Source organism: Haliotis rubra, unplaced genomic scaffold (genome assembly GCF_003918875.1).
Source record: "Haliotis rubra isolate DU_JTF1 unplaced genomic scaffold, ASM391887v1 Scf44, whole genome shotgun sequence".
Classification (NCBI taxonomy): domain Eukaryota; kingdom Metazoa; phylum Mollusca; class Gastropoda; order Lepetellida; family Haliotidae; genus Haliotis; species Haliotis rubra.
The window spans coordinates 1,258,640-1,280,321 of record NW_025767124.1 but is presented as its reverse complement, the minus strand read 5'-3'; the positions used below and the strand labels follow the sequence as shown (position 1 = coordinate 1,280,321).

General features: G+C 39.9%; 2 protein-coding genes across 2 annotated transcripts; both read left to right on the top strand.

The window, feature by feature from the left end:
* Positions 1-51: 51 nt before the first annotated feature.
* On the top strand, positions 52-8,542 carry LOC124289328 (alpha-L-fucosidase-like). Its single transcript, XM_046725942.1, has 8 exons — positions 52-437; positions 862-968; positions 2,090-2,235; positions 3,715-3,848; positions 4,876-4,973; positions 5,698-5,830; positions 6,338-6,508; positions 7,280-8,542. The coding sequence occupies exons 1-8, from the start codon at positions 100-102 to the stop codon at positions 7,542-7,544; spliced, it is 1,392 nt and encodes a 463-aa protein (XP_046581898.1). The 5' UTR covers positions 52-99; the 3' UTR covers positions 7,545-8,542.
* Positions 8,543-11,985: 3,443 nt separating this feature from the next.
* Positions 11,986-19,929, top strand: LOC124289338 (IQ motif and ankyrin repeat domain-containing protein 1-like). The gene is made up of 5 exons (XM_046725954.1): positions 11,986-12,172; positions 13,314-13,425; positions 15,245-15,379; positions 16,798-16,920; positions 18,973-19,929. Exons 1-5 carry the CDS (start codon positions 12,070-12,072, stop codon positions 19,121-19,123), a joined length of 624 nt encoding a protein of 207 aa, XP_046581910.1. The 5' UTR covers positions 11,986-12,069; the 3' UTR covers positions 19,124-19,929.
* The last annotated feature ends 1,753 nt before the right edge of the window (positions 19,930-21,682 follow it).

The window sequence follows — 21,682 nt, the reverse complement described above, 5'->3', positions numbered from 1 at the left end:
ACCTGTGACTGAGTTAGATCACGTGATTGATCATGTGATCATACGTACATCTATAAATAGCATATTTGGTGGGAAAGACAAAATAATGATATATCTGACATGGTTGCTGTACCGTTACTGTGCACGCTGTTGGCTGTGACATTAGCGGCAGGTGCCCGCTACGACCCCACATGGGAGTCACTGGACCAGAGGCCCCTCCCTGCCTGGTACGACGAGGCCAAGTTTGGCATCTTCCTTCACTGGGGGGTGTTCTCTGTTCCAAGCTTCGCTGGAGCTTGGTTCCAGGAGTTCTGGCTACATAAAAGAGCAGACGTGGTGAAGTTTATGAAGGACAACTACAGACCAGGTTTTACCTATGCTGACTTTGCAGCTCAATTCACAGCTGAATTCTACAACCCCGACCAATGGGCGGAGATTTTTAACGCATCAGGTGCAAGGTTAGAACACGATCTATTATCAATCAGAAACCGACCATATATATACCAGGGAGACTATATAAGGGTTGTAGAGTATGCCTGCATATATCGACAATCAAGTTATCAAGATACCTACACATGCATAGTGTACGCAGTATTGATGAAAATGCCAGGCTGGACTAAACTCCAACACTATGATTCTCTTTTGGCGTCATGTGGTTTGATGCAATTAATGCACCTTCAGCGCAGAAATCTGCTATACTATATTTTCTCTCTACAGTACGCAAATTATGTATATATTTAGGTGTCCTGCAGCCTTTGAGGCACATCATAAAACTGTTGCTTTATATGTACAGAGTTCTGCAAATTCATGTGGTTTCAGGAATGTTGATTATTAACCATATGTTTCTATCATGTGCATATGTATATATTAATATAACTTCAGATATGTTGTGCTGACAGCAAAGCACCATGAAGGATTCTGCAACTGGCCAACCAAACACTCCTTCAACTGGAATGCCATGGATGTTGGCCCTCACAGGGACTTAGTGGGTACGTTTAATGTACCCATAACTTTACTTCGAGAACTAGTCAACAGCTCACTCTAGCTCTTGGCAGGTACAGGTCAGGGTTTCTGATGGCATTTTTTTCTGTCACTAATGTAGGCAAGAATTTAACAAATATACAGAGAAAGCAAAAATTTACCTGTCCCAAGAGATCTAAGACTTTACCGATTCTAGTAACACCTTACTGGTCAGTATCCAGTATATACTGATGGGATCTATGTGACGGCAGTCAATACAGACTGTGAATAGACTGAGAAGCAAATGTATTGGTGATGTTATTCTTCATTGAACATTTAATCAATTTTACAATCTGCATTTCTTTGGTTGACAGTCTGATGTGCTGCTCTCTATCTACATAATGTGGGACCAACAACCTGACTGGGGATCAACAATCTGCATGAACTGGGGCTAACAAACTTCATGAACTGGGGCTAACAATCTTCATGAACTGGGACTAACAAACTTCATGAACTGGGGCTAACAATCTGCATGAACTGGGACTAACAAACTTCATGAACTGGGGCTAACAAACTTCATGTACTGGGGCTAACAATCTGCATGAGCTGGGACTAACAAACTTCATGAACTGGGGCTAACAATCTGCATGAAACAAACTTCATCTACTGGGGCTAACAATCTGCATGAGCTGGGACTAACAAACTTCATGAACTGGGGCTAACAATCTGCATGAACTGGGGCTAACAATCTGCATGAGCTGGGACTGAACTAACAATCATGGAGCTAACAAACTTCATGAACTGGGGCTAACAATCTGCATGAACTGCAAACTTCATCTACTGGGGGGCTAACAATCTTCATGAGCTGGGACTAGCAAACTTCATGAACTGGGACTAACAAACTTCATGAACTGGGGCTAACAATCTGCATGAGCTGGGACTAGCAAACTACTGGGGCTAACAATCTGCATGAGCTGGGACTAGCAAACTTCATCTACTGGGGCTAACAATCTGCATGAACTGGGGGCTGCTATATACCACTCACTCATTGAACTGAGGGTAACAATCTGCATGATCTGAAGATAAAGACACTTTTATGGCAAATAACAGTGCAGTGCATAGATATTGATCTGGACAATGACATTCCATGGAGACTTGGCCAAGTCTATGGCCAGAAGGTCTATAAGAAAGAAGTCAATCCTCAGGTTTGGTATTTACCACTCACTGTTTGAGTTTGTCAACCCATACTTTAAACAAGATCAGAGGAACAAGTTCAAGACCCAGGATTTTGTTCGGGTAGGCAGTTATCACATAAGTCACGTAACCTCAATGACGTATGGTATTATTGGCAATACAGTGGAACAGTGAAATACTAAATTCCATGAGCGCGAACTACACAGAATTGTCTCCCACACAACAGACAGTGACCATGTTTGACAACACTTGATTTTGAATTCATTATCCCAGTTCCATCACCTAAGTGAGGATGATTTATTAGTTTTTCTGCGGTACAGTATATCACGGCATATAAGGCAAGTTTTTCCTACCTGAAATGAGGGGACTGAGAAAGTGGGGTCGCCTTAAGCGCAGGAAGGAAGATTTCACTTTTTTCCATGTATCTTAAATTTACATTATTCCATTATTATATGACCATTGTTTTTTGTGATGTGAGGTGAGGTGAAATTAGATTTAACGCCTGCTTGAGAATATTGCTTGAGAATATTTTATGCTCATATGCTGCGTACTAGCCCAGACTTAAGCTGGTTGCCTGTTTAGCCCACTGAGATACCATGCCGCAGTGAAGCATGTATACCCCACTCAGACACATTATACTGACTCCGATCCAACCAGTCCTTGATGTACCCATTCATGCCGAGCGCCAGGCAGGGACCAACAAGTACCATATTTTAACGTCTTTTGGTACGACGCGGTCGGGGATCGAACCCACGACCTTCCGCTCTCCGGGCGGACGCTCTAACCACTACACCACGGAGTGTTATTTGTAATATATATAGTAAATGGTGCAACTATAAATAACATGATATTGCAGTATTATTTCTGATATAATAATGGTTTCAGATACAATTTATTCCAACCACTGCATCAAAATTGCATATGATATATAACTTTTTATTCTTAAGCTGAATCTGGTAGATTGATCAACATTTGTTCTGCTGATTTCGATTTTGTTACTGATTTTCATGCAAAACCCTGTCTGTACAAATATTAGCCTATATGGCCCTGGAATGTTTAATGTTGGATTTATCGGTGAATGTGAACATTCAAAATGTCAGCATTCTCCAAGGCTGGGATAATATAGCTTTTGATTCGGTTTGTAGTCAAGTTGTTATGCATCACGTGATATGGATGAAAACTACAGCGTAGGGCTGTTACAATTTGTTCAGATCCTCATTATCAGTATCCTTTCTTGAATTCAGTCTATTTGTGATCACTACAATCAACAATTCATGAATTTTTCAAAAAGAAGTGTTTTTCTTGAATTTGGTTGATATTTATCCAAATGAGATATGCAAAATGGAATATATCCAACCCAGCCAAGATAAGTGTCATCAAACATATAAATATCAGCTCCAACAATAATGGGGTCCTTTTTTTAGATATATTAACACTGTCATCATGGTCAAAACAAGTCAAAGAATTTATTTTGTTATTGTTTCACTGCATATAATGATTTTTATGCCATGTTAGTTTTATGTATTATGTTTGCCTCACAGTAGATTCGATGCAGCCCTACTACATTGATGTTGTTTCTAGTTCAAGACGATGCCAGAGCTGTACGAGTTGGTGAACCTGTACCATCCTGATGTGGTGTGGTCTGATGGGCAGTGGATGGCGCCGTCATCTTACTGGAATTCCACACACTTTCTGGCATGGCTGTACAACGACAGGTAGTTACTGGGGTGAAAATAACCCATTGCCCGACGTCCCAGTCCAGTGTTTTTTTTTTCTGTCAGGCAAGCAAATTTCTATATCACGCTGTACCGGTGTCCAGTTGACTTTCCAATGTTAATTATGTTGTTTATTTGAAAAATCAACTAGAAAATTGGCAGGTATAGTGGAAAATTATCAGGGCAAGTGATTTTACATGTGCCACTGTACCGGAGTACACTAGCAATTTTAAAGTTATTTCCACCCCTGAGTTAAACAGCAGTTTAACAGTCCGTCATTTGTCTAATATTGTCTCTGAGGCACCACAGTTGACTGTGCAGACTCAATACCCCATTATACAAAACACTGGTAGCACTACGTTGGTCATATCTCCCATACTCATAATCCTGTGAACATCCAGGTTAGAATTGGTCTTCAGCTACCCATGTATGTTGAAAGAGGAGACTAACAGGATCGGGTGGTCAGGCATCGTTTCCCAATTGCGTAAATCAATGTTGATCACTGGATTGTCTGTTCCAGACTTGATTATTTATAAACAGCTGAAATATAGCTGGAATATTGCTGAGTATTGACAAACTTTATGGATAACAATTTCTTTTATTTTGATATTTTTGCGAAGTTTGATACAGCTTCTTGTGCCATTGTCAAGGAGGAATGAACTGAACAAATAAACAAAACCCAGACTCTTACGATGACTTACAATGGTTGTAGCACTATGGTTGCTTAGTGGAATGCGACCAGTTCCATCGTGGTGACAGGATCTGCTGATCATGTGTTTGAATCCAGATATTCTCGTATCATCTTTGTTTTGTAAGCAACATACCCAGGCTTTTGTACTGAAGTAGAAATGTCTTAACAGTTAAGGTGAGCTACAGAGCCTAACAGCTGTATCTTCAAGTGACAAATGTGTCCAAAATATTTATCTGCTTGTTACACCTAAGCCTAAAATGCTTTAATAGTGTTTTAACTCTGAGAAATGTGTTCCAATCTAGAGTGAACTTTCATGTTTAATGTTCTCCCCTTTAGCCCTGTAAAAGACACGGTTGTGACAAATGACCGATGGGGAAGTGACACACTGTGTAAACATGGAGGATACTTCACCTGTCGTGACAAGTTCAATCCAGGTAACACAAATGCAGTAACTGATGTAATATTGACCCAGATGCTTGTCTGGAAGCTGAATGATATCAGGATTTCACAATATATGACCTGGTTTGTGTTCTAGTTCATGCTATCAACCACTACGGGTAAAATACGGAAGCCATTTAAATTCACACATTTTTACCGATGTTACTGTAAAATAGCAGTCAATGGAAAACGAGCCGGTAATCAGTTCGTGATTGTTGAATGGGGTAAAATAAGCAAGCCAGTTTGTTGCTACAATAAATATGATATTTAGATAAACAAAATATATTATGCATTTTCTGTCAACTACACTTCATTTGATCCGTGAGTAGATGCAATATATATATGATTGTGAATTCTTTGAGTAATGTGGACCAAAGTTATGATTATTGGTAACTGCCAGTTGTCTGTGGTCTGTGTTTGCCGCGATTAGGACCCCATCGCCGGGGATCGGCTTATGCACGAAACATACCATTTTGACACTGATTTTAAGGGTCAAGTTTGGGGGTCGGCTTATAGACGGTAATATACGGTACTTGTATCAAATATTCAATGTCTGCGCTGCTCACTGCATTGTTTCACAACTATTACCAATTATCAGTTGGTCTTTGAAGGACATTCTGTAAATGTTAATTTTCCTTTGTTTGCTTGGATCAGTTCTAAAAGACACTTATTTGCCAATATAAATTTTTAAAATACTTTTAATACCTTGATAATTCTCAGGTGTGTTACTGGAGCACAAGTTTGAGGATGCAACCACTATTGACAAGAGAGGATGGTCATACAGACGTGACGCCCAGCTGGAAGACTTCCGCACTATACAGCAGCTCATTGATCAGTTGGTTACAGTTGTCAGGTAACAATTTAGCGCAACATAAATCAGTTTAAGATCTAATGAAATGTAAATGTTTAATAGCATAAATGAAGTTTGTAAAATGAATGTAGTACCTGATATGTCGCTATTGTTGCCTCAGGCTTGCTGACTTGGTTGAAATATGTCATCGTATCCCTATTGCGTAGATCAATGCTCATGCTGTTGGTCACTGGATTGTCTGGTCACATCTTGATTATCTACAGACCGCCACCCTAAAGCTGGAATATTGCTGAGCGAAGCGTTAGACAACAATCAAACGTGTGCATCGATGAGGAGCAGGACCAGACCATACACATTTCCTGGAGTCCAGCTACTCTGAGCAACTGATATTACTTAACGTAACATGATTTGCATCCTGTGTTCTGTGCCAAAGATCACATGCCACCACAGGGAAACTGTGTCTAGAATACTGTTCAAAGCAGAACTTACCCCAAGTCAATCACTCATGGTGTGTTTTGTGTCAATGGACGTACAATGTTTTGTTGACAGCTGTGGCGGCAACTTCCTGCTGAACGCTGGGCCCACTGCGGATGGTATGATCAGTCCGATATTTGAGGAGAGACTTAGGCAGATGGGGCAGTGGCTGAAGGTTAATGGAGACGCTATCTATAAAACTCAACCCTGGACTACCCAGAATGACACAGTGACACCTGGTGTCTGGTAAGTATGTTATAAACAAAGCCTTAGATGAGATGTCAATCAGAATGTTGTGCTTGTCAAAACACACACACACACACACCCCTTGACATTTTGGGATAAAATCTGTATTATGCTGGTCAAAAAGTCAACTTGAAGGTGGGTTGATCAGACTCTGTGACTGGGTAGATCACAGGTCACCATCTCCTGACAATGTAGGATGGTGCTCATAATATCAGCCTCTTGTTCATTCAAGTATGTGTAGGCTGATGATTTTTTTCTGTCTGAAGCAGTGCACCTCATATACTCACTCTTTGTTCTTTTCAATTTCAGATTTTTTTCTTTGTTACTATTGGTAAATCATTTGCGCTGATATGCCTATGGTGATGTACTGTAGAGTGTTTTACACTTTGTTTTTGCAGTATATATTCTATAGTGGGATTCTGATTATTTGATATGATTAAAGATCAATCAGAGGGTCCAAGTTGCCAAGCAATCCAAAGCAGTTGTACATTAATGACCACAAATATGTTTATCCCTCTAGTTTTGTTTACTGAGAACATTTATTCACCACTTAGTGTGTGTTATGTTTGTTTTGAGAAATGAAGTGTTGAAGTAAGATCTTATGTTTCTATTTGGTGTTTTTACTGAAGTTCTACTGATGTTTTTACTGACTAACATTCATCAGCTGCTTATCAGTTCATTTAGATGACTGAACTATCAGGAAGACCCAGTCATAAGTCATGATGTTACATCCAGCTCCAAACACTACTATTCTCATTTATAATTGTGTAGGTACACATCCAAGAAGTCAGCAACCGGTATTTCTGTGTACGCCATCACTCTACACTGGCCAAGGGGAGATAACCTGGAGCTAGCTGCCCCACAAGCGGGTCCCGCCACCAAAGTGGCGTTGCTAGGATACCCAGGATACTTTGATTTCCAAGCTGGCGCCACATCAGGAATGACAATCATGATTCCAGCAATTCCAGCCAATGGTTTGCCTTGTCAGTGGGCCTGGGTTTTCAGACTTGATAATTTGCAGAACCAATATATCTGAATTCGAGGTGTGTGGATACAGTTTTTACAATTTGTAAGACCAATATTATGTTGTTGCATTAAGACGGTTGTCTCACTTTGACCCTTGCAATCATTATTATAGAAACCAGGACCCCATTGCACAAAGTGATCTTGGTGCTAAGACTATGGTAAGGCAACATGAAAGTATTTAGTAAAGTGTTACAATACGCTTAGCACTAAGATAGCTTCATGCTGTGGGTCCATAGTAATTAACATGTCATAAGCCAAATATTACAGGTATCTGCTTCAAATTGACAACATCATTTCTTATCCTTTTTAAACCTTGCTTTTCATGAAGTATGTTTTCTGATTGTGCACAGACGCTTTATTGGTTTGACAGTTTTGTTCCACCAATTTAAAACAAATAGCGGAGTGTTATTTTCAGATTATCTACCTCATCTGTTGCAGGAGTTGTGTATTGGCACAGTTTTGTTTGTATTTTGTACTATATTTACATATATGTGAATTCTGGTTACCATAGTAACACATTATAGTCATGGAACCTAACAGGTCATCAGTGTTGGTCTGGTCAATTACAGTGTTTATATCATTCCAAATTATTTATATATTTTCCCTTACGTTGATTGCTTGTAGCATGTTATTTTTGCAAATATTTATTCATATGAGCTTATACAGTTGAGATCTCAAATTGATTTTTCCACTTAAGTTTGAGATACTTATTCATGCTACAGTACAGAAACAACTCTCAGACTAATCTAAAATGGATGTTGCATGAGCATTTATATTTTTAAACAAAATGTCAGTTTGACAGTCCCAGCATATCTGGCAAGTTATTCTCCAGAAATCATGGACTCATGTTCCATTGTAACATTATTTCTTGGTAGTAATTAATTATAAGAGTAAAACTTAATTCCTTGATGGAAGACTGCTGTTTATTGTTTGCATCCTCCACATGTTGACGTTATTGCATTTTTCTGTTGAGTTTGATATTTTGGTAAATAAACGAGTATTTGCCTTTGCCCTGGTTTGTGCATCCTATTTCTACGCATTATTAAACACAATGCAATTAATTACATTTCATTTGCTAGGGAAACCTGAGGATTTGTTTGTGTTCGTTTTTAACGCTTTATATGCCGTATTTCCTAAATTTCCTCTAATAAACGAGGGGATCTCAAATAAGCGCCCAGGTAAAGCAACTCACTAACAATTACGGTAAGTACACCCAGTAATCGCAAAAAGCGCCTTGCCTATAATAAGCGTGGGGTCTGGAAGTCCATTGAAAAAATAAGCGCCTGTGCGCTTATTAGAGGAAATACCCTATATCCTGTAAATGTTTGTCTGGGGTGAGTGAGGATGGTTATGGGGGTTAAACCGAATTTCCAATATGGTACTTGTTGATATACAGTAGTCTGAGCATACTGTGGTCTGTATATTGTATCTGAGTGGTGTGTTCATGCATGTTATCTCAGTGGGCTAGCACTAGTGGTGGTCCGATTAATTCAAATAATCAAAGATTGGTCGCAGTGACTAAACGACCAAGCAATCGACCATGTTTTCTCATAATCGAACACAAACAATTCTAGAACACTTGTTTTCATTAACAGGATTTTTCATTAGGTTGGTTTGTCTGTTACATTTCATAAGCACTACAAGCTCGTTCCAAGTCATGATTGAATTTATCTTAAAGACTCTAGGAAATTTATGTTCCTCCATACTACTCATCCTTTAAAGAAATTTTGCCAAAAAAACCCCAAAGAACTACGTTTTTTTCCTTATTTTTTTGTGCATTAACACATTTCATAAATGACGCTAACCAATTATTTTCGATGATTGATCGGTTGTAATGAACCAGTCATCGATTATGAGATTTTAACCAATTCCCAACACTAGCTAGCACTGTTAAACTTGTATTGATGCACAGATATAACTGGAGTAATCTTGTACCTGACATTGTATGCTAGTATTTCACCTCACTTCATCTCATACCAGGTCAGCTCAATCACATGTTGTTTATTTGTTTAACGCTGCCCCCAGCTATTTGGTGGCAGTCTGTAAATAATCGAGACTGAAGCAGACAATCTAGTGATCAATATCATGACCTACGCAACTGGGATACAATGACTGTCTCAACAAAGCCAGGTACAATGTGTGAAGCCGATCTTTGGTGTCCCCCACCCTGATAATGCTGTAATGTTGCTAAATGCAGCATAAAACTAAACTCACTCACCCAACCAAGTCGGCGAGCCTGACCACCCGATCCCTGTGTCGCCTCCTACACTTATAGCCGCCTAAACCCCACTTTGTAAGGTCACAGTGTATCGTATGTTAAGCTATTATGTCTGTCAAAGTCAGAACACAGTCTCTATCCCATTTGATCTGTTTGGTCCAAGATGAACTTAAACTTAACAAATGTGTCAACAGATGTTTGAATGTATGCAATTATTGTTATATCTACCCAAATGAGACTTCATCAGGCCTGAATAATTGTGTTGTGAACGAATGGTTCAATTTCTCTATACTCTCAAAATAAACTTCTTTTTTTGCGTGTGTTTGGCCCAGACAGTAAAATAAACTGAGTGAGTTTAGTTTTACGCCGCACTCAGCAGTATTTCAGCTATATGGCGCCTCTCTGTAAATGATCGAATCTGGACCAGACAATCCAGTGATCAAGCTCATGAGCATCGATCTGCACAATTGGGAACCGATGACATGTGTGAACCAAGTCTGCGAGCCTGACAACCCGATCCCGTTAGTCGCCTTTTGCGACAAGCATGGGTTACTGAAGATCAATTCTATCCCGAACCTTCACGGGTCCAAAATAAACTGAAACATAACTGATGTTTCAGAACATATAGACTTCTAATATTTTTACATAAATACCAATTTGTAAATTTTTTGTAAACTTGCCTTAGCGAAGATCTTTCAACATTACTTCACATGCAACCAAAAAATCAAACATAATTAAAAGACAATTATCACTTATTCATGACATATAATATACATTGCTTATTATGAAAAAAACATATAAACAACATTTTAAGCGTACAATCGCAAATCAAAAGTGCAATATTTTGTACTTGGGTTTACTTCCCAAGAAACGAAGCAGCCTGGATACCGAACCCAGTCAGAGCGGGTGGGTGTGCAACTCAGGGGTAACGGCTGGTTCATTTGCAGATGCCCTCACGGCTCATTGTGTTTGTATATATAGAGAAGTTGGGTTTTGTAAATATATGCTCATTTTTTGTGCATAACATTTTGCAATCAACAGACATCATAACATGTCATGTGTACAAGTATCACACCTGCCTGTCTGTGTAATTTCATAATGTGACAGAGACCGAACTCGGGCCATAAATCAATGCGTTTGTTTATGGTGTATAGCCTGATAGGTGTTAAGTTCAAATTGCATGTGGTCAGTGATCGAAGTTGTGTATTGAATATTGTCATTAGCAGACAGGCAGGCAGACACATAGGTGTCAAAAAAACAAACATTAAGTTTTTTTCTGTGACAACGACATATCTATATCACAGTTAGAAATTTTGTCAACGCTAAATAATGACATTGCTTTCAAGTATGGAACTGAGAAAGTGACTCGGTAAAAAGAACGTGTGGTTAAATAGACAAATGAAATTATATAAACAGTTAAATCGGTAATCTACTGTCATAGCATATAAAAAGCTCGCGCCTGTGATATCAACAAAACATTAGAAAAATCGCTCACACCAAAGCCTTCTCCGAGTATTCACCGGACAACCAGCTTCCAAGCTGCGCGAACCTATGTCACTGCGAGAAAGTATGGCTTTCTCATCTGGTGTGATCGCAATCTCGTGCATGGTACGGCTTTAATGAAGACGATAAAGCCGTGACCCTTTTTGGTCACCGTGTCTCACACCGAGTCTTTTCTGAGACAATGCTTTCCTATGATTTCACGTTCCTATGGACCTTTTCGCAAACGATTGTACAACTGCAAAGGATCAGAAATTCATTGTATTAAAACTATCTGTAAAATTACTGAAACTAATGTCGCCTAAGTACTCGTTCGTTACGCCAAAGACCCGGGTTCAATTCCCCACATGGGTACAATGTGTGGAGCCCATTTCTGGTGTCCCCCGCCGTGATATTGCTGGAATATTGCTAAAAGCGGCGTAAAACCTCACTAACTATGGGGTAATTTCAAATAGTTATGCCGACGTATTTACATTACATATTAGATGTTGATCAACATGAGTTTAAAAACGTTTTTGCACTCAAAAATAATTCTAGATGTATGGAGCCATATTAAACAGTGGACGTGGGATTGTCGGAAGTACAAAGTACAGTGAGAATAGATTATCTGCCAGTCTTTAATGTAAAATACTATAGATAGCTTAAGTATCGCTACACCCGGTTGGCTAAAAGCTTAGCCCTGTCTTACACCCGTCAGGGTGCGCTGGAGTGTGTGAAATCGGATACTACTGTTTATATGCAGCTAGGTTACCGCGACCATACTCGATATTTGACTTGAAGCTAGTTCACACAAGTTAGTCTCATCATAACGCTGAACATGCCGCCTAAAAAAGTCCCCACTTCCAAAACGTCGTCTACACCTGTTAAATCCAAAGGAACCACCACCAAACCTGCGGCAAAGAAGGCTGACAGCCAAAAAGGTTTGATTAGTATCGCCTTGATTAGATATATCAGATAAAAACAAGATGGTTGTCTCGACGTGCTTGCTTGTGTACATGTCCTTCCTACTATGGTAGTCATTTCCTTGAGGGTTTACTTGGTCTTCGTGGAGACTCGAGGTAGATTAGATCCCCATTACCATTTTGTTTTGTGATGAGTTGTGACTAACGGTATATTAGATCAGATAGACAGACTTTGTGACTTTGTCAGCACATGCACACCAGATGTGGGTACCCCAGGTACAGAAATGTACAGGAATGTACCCCAGACAAAATGTGAATACATAAAAGTACGTGGTACCCTAAACGGTCGAGGAGTTTATATTCCTCAGTCTGAAATGAAACCGGTTCATGTTAATTGTAGTTCCGGTTCGCCTGCATGCTGGAGAATGCTGTACATCGTTGAATATATGAATAATGTAGCCCTTCGTTGTTGTTCATTTAATTTATCTCGCTGGAATGCATCTCACAAAAGGATTTGTCAGTTCCAATTCAGAAACTGAAAAAATAATATCTTCTACGTTTAGAATCAATTAAGGAACCGTTTAAGCGATCTGTCACTGTTTTCATTTGGGCTAGGGTAGGCTATACGACATACTCGCTAAACACTATCAGCTTAAATACACCCTATATTTTTTCACTCAATTATCACGCAAACCTCGCAAAATGAATTGTAATCAGTTTTTCAAATTTACTACTCGAAATAGCCGTGACGCTCATGCGTTTGAAGCTAGCTTTTCCTATCCGAAGCTGCTGTGAAATATTTACCGTCAAGAGGTTTCCACGAGACTTGAGGTCAATATATGTATCGCAATAGGTATCTATCGTGACCTCTGTATCGTAATCTTGCAGTATCCATTCACCCCTAGTATATGGGATACATATCTTTAGTACTGGTACTGACACCGACCACTTCAGCCAAACGTAGTACCCGACCATACTTGACTGTTTGCAAGTCGCCGTCATAAAGCTGTTGTATTGTTGGCGAGGCGTCAAACACTAAACTAAAAACCAATGCCCAATGGCTGGTACTGCCCTCCGTCCTTCTATTCCTAAATTTAGTTCTTCAGTTGGAAGCATTGCTGTATTTGTCCTCCGTAAGATGTTTATATGTTCTCTGCAGCTGAGGCAGCAGCAGCAGCAGCCGCCCCTCCACCGATGCCGCCGGTGACGACTATAAGTATGAAGGCCCTCGGTAGACTGACGGAAGAAGCCAACAGCAAGGATCCCAAAAAGTAAGTTTGGATGACGTGTACAATTGAATACTAAATAGAGAATACCACACTCGGTCTCATAACATGCGAATTATACGAAACTCGTGACCCTCCTATGGTTTCTGACCTCGCTTTCGTTCGGTCATAACATGTTTCATAATTATACAGTGAGAAACTCGTGACCCTCCTATGGTTTCTGACCTCGCTTTCGTTCGGTCAGATACCATAGGAAGGACACTCGTTTCGTATAATTCGCATGTTATGAGAAACTCGTGACCCTCCTATGGTTTCTGACCTCGCTTTCGTTCGGTCAGATACCATAGGAAGGACACTCGTTTCGTATAATTCGCATGTTATGAGACCGAGTGTGGTATTATATTTATTACCCACGCCTTACATGCTTTATAGTGACAAAATAGCGTATTTTTGTTATTTTTATGGTTTCAAACCGAAACCGGTTTCATAAAGAGGTTGCGGAAGAATGTTGTTCTGTAGTACACCTTTTGCATGGCGTCACACTGTAATCTCGTCACTACGCCTTGCTCGTCTGCCCCCTTGGTAACCGACGTCACTATGCATGTCCGTTGTCATCGCCTCGCACAGCCTCCTACATTAAACTACTCCGTAGCACCCCGTTTCTTAGTTTGCAGTTGCTTCACTCGGCTAACATCACTGGTGGAAACTTGAATGAATTAACGTGTTTGTTATGAATGAACAAATAGTTTCGTCACAACGTGACCTAATTGAGAGGTCATCGGTTATCCAATCAAATCGTTAGAATCTCAGGTCATGTCGTTACAACACAGGGCCCCTATTCTCGAAACGTTAGTAGCCCTACGAACTTCTTAAACCCATTCTTAACACATTGGCTACGATCAAAGTTAAGAATTCTTAGGGCTACGAACGTTTCGAGAATAAGGGCCCAGGTCAACGCGATACGACACTCGTGTGACGTACGAGATTAGTATGCAACTACCCATACGTTGACCACGTGGGTAATAAAAACACTGACCACACACTTCTATGACTTGAACACATAGTCCTGCACTTGTTATCTTTGTAATGTGGGTCTGTTGACAAACCTATTGGCAAAAGAAAGAATATTTCTCTCTGATGTTAGCTAAAACTGAAACTAACAAGAACAGGGCCCTTATTCTCGAAACGTGTTAAGAATGGGCTCAAGAAGTTCGTATGGCTACGAACATTTCGAGAATAGCTAGCCAGGTTTTACTATGGTGATCTATTTGATCATGTATGTGTTTTGGACCTTGTGTTATTTAATGACCCGTGTTAGAACTGGTCTTCAGCAACCGTTTGCTTATCGTAAGAGGCGACTAACGGTATCGGGTGGTCAGGCTCGATGACTTGGTTGGCACATGTCATCGTATCCCAACTGCGTAGGTCGATGCTCTTGTTATTGATCACTGGATTGTCTGGTCCAGACTCGATTGTTTACAGACCGCTGCAATATAGCTGGAATATTGCTGAGTGCGGCGTTAAACAACAAACAAACTGTCATATCTAATTGTTTGATCGGCATTCTAGACGTTGGTGAGACACAACGAAACATATCACTTCATGGATGACAACGTTTTGTTTATGGCATTAAGCGACGTTTCGATATAGATTTTTACATTGTTATCTTGCTAAAACATCGAAACGTCGCTTATGCGATAAGCAAGAAGTTGTCATCCATAAAGTTGTATGTTTAATATTTAAACTGTTATCTAATTAATTAATTAATCAATTAATTCTCACATAGCCAACATTAGTAATGTACACGGGGATGCGGGTGTGTCTTCGCATGTTGCTGAGACTGAATGTCGACCTTGTATTTCAGATGGCCCCTCGTCATCGACCTTCAGGGAAACGTGGCCACCTTCTTCAGATACCGCGATGCTAACGTCTTGCAGGCCGAGCTTCCAGGTGACCTGGACGCCGACAAACTCAGGAGAGCACTCTTGGGTGCACTGAGGTGAGAACTAAACTAAATACTGTTTAAAACCGCGTCAAACATCTCACCCTTTCATAGGTGGTCGAATTATTGCTCAATAACAAAGTTTCCAACTCCAAGAGAGGAACAAATGTCCCCGGCCGAGTCTTGAGCCCCGAAGAATAGGAATGACAAGTCTTTATGGATGGTCAACTTCTTTATTGTACAATAACGACGTTTCGGTATAGATACTTATACCGTTTTCCTCATGCTTGAAAACGGTATAAGTCAGGGGGGTTTGGAAACCACTTACCACTCAAAATATATAGTTCAAGGACACCACAACTGGAAGACTGAGTTCGTAATACCTCCCAGCCATCATAGTTAATATTAGTGTTGGGAACTGGTTAAAATCTCATAATTGATGATTGGTTCATTACTACCGATCAATCATCGAAAATAATTGGTTAGCGTCATTTATGAAATTTGTTAATGCACATTAAAATAAGGGGAAAAATGTAGTTCTTTGGGGATTTTTTGGCAAAATTTCACATCTTTAAAGGATGACTAGTATGTTGGAACATAAATTTCTTGGAGTCTTTAAGATAAATTCAATCATGACTTGAAACGAGTTTGTAGTGCTTATGAAATGTAACAGACAAAACCAACCTAATGAAAAATATTGTTAATGAAAACAAGTGTTCCAGAGTTGTTTGTGTTCGATTATGAGAAATTATGATCGATTGCTTGGTCGTTTAGTCACTACGACCAATCTTCGATTATTTGAATTAATCGGAACACCACTAGTTAATATGCAGTCAAACGTTGAGTAGCATATATCTCATATAGACAACAGCGTGGGATTAGGTTAGTTAGTTGGTTGGTTGGTTGTTTAACGCCGCACTCAGCAATATTCCAGCTATATGGCGGCGGTCTGTAAATAATCGAGTCTGAATCAGACAATCCAGTGATCAACAGCATGAGCATCTATCTACGCAATTGGGATACGATGACATGTGTCAACCAAATCAGCGAGGCTGACCATCCGATCCCGTTAGTCGCCTCTTACGACAAGCATTAGTTACTGAAGATCAATTCTAACCCGAATCTTCACGGATCTGTGGGATTAGGGCAGTTTGGAAAACCTAGGTTAAGTATGAATTTTGGTGTACCATACATATTCCTCGGTGTGGTTAGACTGGGACTGCAGCGACCAATGCTTGTCGTGCGAGGCATTGCGTGGTTTGACTCGGAGAGCTGATCGATGTGCGTCACCGTTACAAGACGGCGTGTTCATAATGTCAATCACGGGTTTGTGTCGCCCACACATAGACTGTTAGAGGCGACCTCCATACAGCTGGAATATTGTTGACTTTGATATTACAGCTGGGCCTTTGCTGACACATTTTAATCGTTTCTGAACCATTGACTTTGGTAACGGCTTCGTCATCTGTATACAGGTTCGGCAAACCACTCGTGCTGGACATGGGGTCACATGACATCAGAGAGGTCGAGATGGTGAATGACGTTGAGAAGAACTTGCTTGATTCCCTTCTGGACAAGACACTCTTGGACGATGAAAGGTAGGGACATGAAACAACTTATCACCCCTCATTGAATCGAGACTTGTAGTTCTCTTTGTGTCCTATCTGCGAGTTGGGCACAAGAGACAATATTGCCGGTTACCAATCTGATACAAGTATCTTAGTGTAAGGTGAGATATGGGTATCTTAGTGTATGGTGATATATGGGTATCTAAATGTAAGGTGAGATACGGGTATCTTAATGTAAGTTGAGATACGGGTATCTTAATGTAAAATGAGATACGGGTATCTTAATGTAAGGTGAGATACGGGTATCTTAATGTAAGGTGAGATACGGGTATCTTAATGTAAGGTGAGATACGGGTATCTTAATGTAAGGTGAGATACGGGTATCTTAGTGTAAGTTGAGATACGGGTATCTTAGTGTAAGTTGAGATACGGGTATCTTAGTGTAAGTTGGATACGGGTATCTTAGTGTAAGATACGGGTATCTTAATATAGTTGAGGGGTATCTTAATGTAAGGTGAGATATGGGTATCTTAGTGTAAGGTGAGATACGGGTATGTAAGGTGAGATATGGGTATCTTAATGTAAGGTGAGATATGGGTATCTTAGTGTAAGTTGAGATACGGGTATCTTAGTGTGAGATACGGGTATCTTAATGTAAGGTGAGATACGGGTATCTTAATGTAAGGTGAGATACGGGTATCTTAATGTAAGGTGAGATACGGGTATCTTAATGTAAGGTGAGATACGGGTATCTTAAGGTGAGATACGGGTATCTTAATGTAAGGTGAGATATGGGTATCTTAGTGTAAGTTGAGATATGGGTATCTTAGTGTAAGTTGAGATACGGGTATCTTAGTGCATGGTGAGATATGGGTATCTTAGTGAAATGTGAGATACGGGTATCTTGATGTGAGGTGAGATTAGACACATTAATTACATGTGTAAGTGTATACTGTTCCAAACAGGTTCAACAACGACCAAAGGATTCTATTAGAGAGAATACGAGACATGTGTTAAACGCAGGCACCATATAACTTTGGTATGCAGATTCCAAATTTGAAAAAGATCATGCATTAACTTATTTCCCCCTCATCAACAAAACTTGAGATCTCACGTCATTTTTAATGGTGCTGTGATTTGTGCTAGTCAGCATTCAGGGTAAGCAGTTATACTCAGAGTGAAAAGTTGATATTCGGGAGTCGTGGGAGTAGGGCGTAGTTTCCATGAAGCCTTCTGGTATTTGAGTTATGCTGACATTCTATGAAATAACCGATGTACTATTTCAAGTTTCCTTGAACCCAACTCTTGCACTCATTAGTAGGGTTGGATATTGACAAAATTTTCGTACTGCAATATATTGTGAAAGTGAAACACGTGGTTTAACTAAGGTAATGAAATTACTGTTTTCCTATTTTTGAAACAATGTCAGCACTCAGATGTGATTGACCAATAAACATTCTCAAAACTATGAATGTATAATAATATAAAGGAAATACAAATCTTATTACTATTATTAACTACAACACGAAAATTACCGATCATGGTCACGGAAATGGCCGATCGGATCGGGCGAACCGGTTCGCGAAAAGTGTACCGCAATATAAGGTATTGCGAACTTCGAATTGCAATATACCGGTTAACTTGTATTATCGCCCATCCCTACTCATTAGTACAACAAAATACGGATCACTAATTTTGCTTCGTGATATCCATAGTTCGTAATAAGCGTTTTTGACTAAAATATACAGCATGTTGCCTGGACGAATAAAAAACACAGCTGGTTATATTCTTAAGATCGTTGTAGGTGAGTTCGTTAATATGAGTGAGTGAGTGAGTATGTTTTTACGCCGCTTTTAGCAATATTCCAGCAATATCACGGCGGGGGACACCAGAAATGGGCTTCACACATTGTACCCATGTGGGGAATTGAACCCGGGTCTTCGGCGTGACGAGCGAACGCTTTAACCACTAGGCTACCCCACCGCCCCACGTTAATATGAAAAAGGTTCGTTGTTTGTGAAACGTACCTGTAAACCAAAACTGTCCAATGCGAGACTTGTTGCCATACTGACGTGTTCACAGATACCTGACACTGGTCAAGGACCAGGACGAGAAGGAGTACCACAACTCCGCCTACTACGCCACCGACAGGTTCAGCTTCGTTGTCATCACCACCAACCCCAGCCCCAACACACTCATCGCTGCCAGAATGACCTGCTTCCAGGTGGAGTGACGACAGCGTGGACAGACTTTACCCAGGGATATTGTGCTGTGTGTTTGCTATTTCCCTATTTGTCCCACCGGAGTTGAGCTGTGTTAATGCTGTCGAGAAGCAAGTATGGGGGTCGACGTTTAAGTAGTCGGTAATTAAACCGCTGGTAATGGCTGATCTTGGTGAAATCTTCATTAACCATGAAAAAATGAAAAGGGATTGTGCACAGATTGCGTACAAATATAAAGTGCCATTTGTGGATGTTTCGTTGGATTTTAAAAAAAAAATGTTTATCTTGGAAATAACAAAGCTTTTGTCTAAGAAACCTTCAATTACAAGTTTCTGATTTTTATCTATTTTATGTTAAGGGTTCCGAAAACAAAGCTTTCGCAGCGTTACGAATCATCGTAATAACAGACACGGACTGACCTTACCAAGGAATATTGTGTTGTGTGTTTGCTATTTCCCTATTTGTCCCACCGGAGTTGAGCTGTGTTAATGCTGTCGAGAAGGAGCATGTCGCCGGACGTTTAATCAGTTGGTAATAAAACCACTGGTAATGGCTGTTATAGGTTGGGCACAGATTGGCTTCTGCTTATCAATCACAAATGTAAAGTGCCATTTGCAGACATTGTTTTGTTATTTATAAATTTCGTATATCTTGGAAATAACAAAGTGTTGACCTTCAATTACAAGTTTCTTATTTTTTCAATTTCTTGTTTCGATTTTTAACTTGCTCGCATTCTTTCCAAAGATTACCATGACTTGTATACTTTTCCTTGATTGACCATGGTCAAGTTTATGGCAATAAAATATTTTGATAGTCACATCAACTGATGAATCAGTTTTGTTTTAAGTAGAACTCAGAGTGGGAATGAGTAAGATTCGTTGTAGCACCCAGCCCTTAAAATAGGATCGACCGCACGCACGCACACACGCACACACACACACAGTCCCCTGAACACAGTCATCAACTGATGAGTCAACGTTTGGCTTGACTCTAAAACCTGAAGACATGTCCATTCCTGTTTTGTACTGGATTCCAAAACTAAATAAGAATCCGTACAATCAGAGATTTGTTGCTGGTTCTAATAGTAACGTCACGTCGTTGAAGCCAACGTACATTTTCTAGCTCACTATAGTTATATTTGCAGATGTCCCCTGTCGACATGTGTTAATTCGCAGCGATAGGTTGATCATATCCCGAAACATTATCCTAAATGTTTCAGTGAAGAAAACACGAGTTTTCCCCATTACCCCACTCATCAATATGACCCGGGAATCAACAATGTTTTGTATCTACGTATCTTGTTTTTATGCACATCTGAATGTGTATAATCTGAGTCGTGTGTTTCATAGGCCATATAGCCTGGCATTGCGTACGCATTATGAGTGAGTGAGGGGTTTGTTTTACGCCGCACTCAAGAATATTCCAGCTATATGGCGGCGGTCTGTAAATAATCGGGTCTGGACCAAACAATCCGGGGATCAACAGCATGAACATGGATCTACGCAACTGGGCCTAGATTTTCGAAGCTCTCTTAGCGCTCAGATAGTCGTAAGTAATGTTAATGTATAGTACTAACGACTATCTTAACTCTAAAAGAGCTTCGAAAATCTAGGCCCTGGGATACAATGTGTCAACCAAGTCAGCGAGCCTGACCACCCGATCCCGTTAGTCGCCTTTACGACAAGCATGGTATTTAAAGATATTAAAATACTCAATGTGGCAGGTTATATGCATTGTCCGTTGACTTTTCAAAAGCTTTTGATTCTGTGCAAAGGCATAAGCTATGGGGACTATGTAACACAAATGGACTCAGCCTCAAAATGACCAATCTATTACGTAACATGCATGAGAATGTTAAAGCTTGTGTCAGGAATAACACTGTACTCTCTGAAACTTTTTATGTACTTATTGGAGTAAGGCAAGGTTGTGTACTCAGTCCTTTTTGTTTTCCTTCTTCATAAATGAACTAGCAGTACAGATTGAAAATAATTGCTCACGTGGTATACAGTTGCATCCCGATATGTTTCATCTTGATATTGTTCTCATCTCGAGTACTATCATTGGCCCACAGAAGCAAATTAACGAACTAGAAAACTACTGTAAAAATCATGCCTAAATGTAAATATGGATAAAACGAAAGTAGTTGTTTTTGAAAAAGGGGGAACTTATCAAAAAAGGAAAAATGCTTCTATAAAGGCACTACTATAGAGACTACAACTTCATATAAATACCTTGGTGTATACGTCACTAATCATCTATCATGGCTGGTACATGCAAAATATGCATCTATTCAAGCACGAAAGTTTTGATAGGTATATTGAGAAATATAGAAATACTTGGGGATTTAAATTTAACATCCTTTTTTAGAATATTTGATGTTAAAATCAAACCAATTCTACTGTATGGTGCGGAAATATGGGGATTTAAATACTTTGATTCCATAGAAAAAGTATTTATTTCCTTGCAAGAAATTTCTCGGGGTAAAGATGAGCACATCAAATGTTACGGTATATGGGGAATGTGGCAGATACCCGCTCATCATATCTTCACAACTCAGGGCTATTAAATAT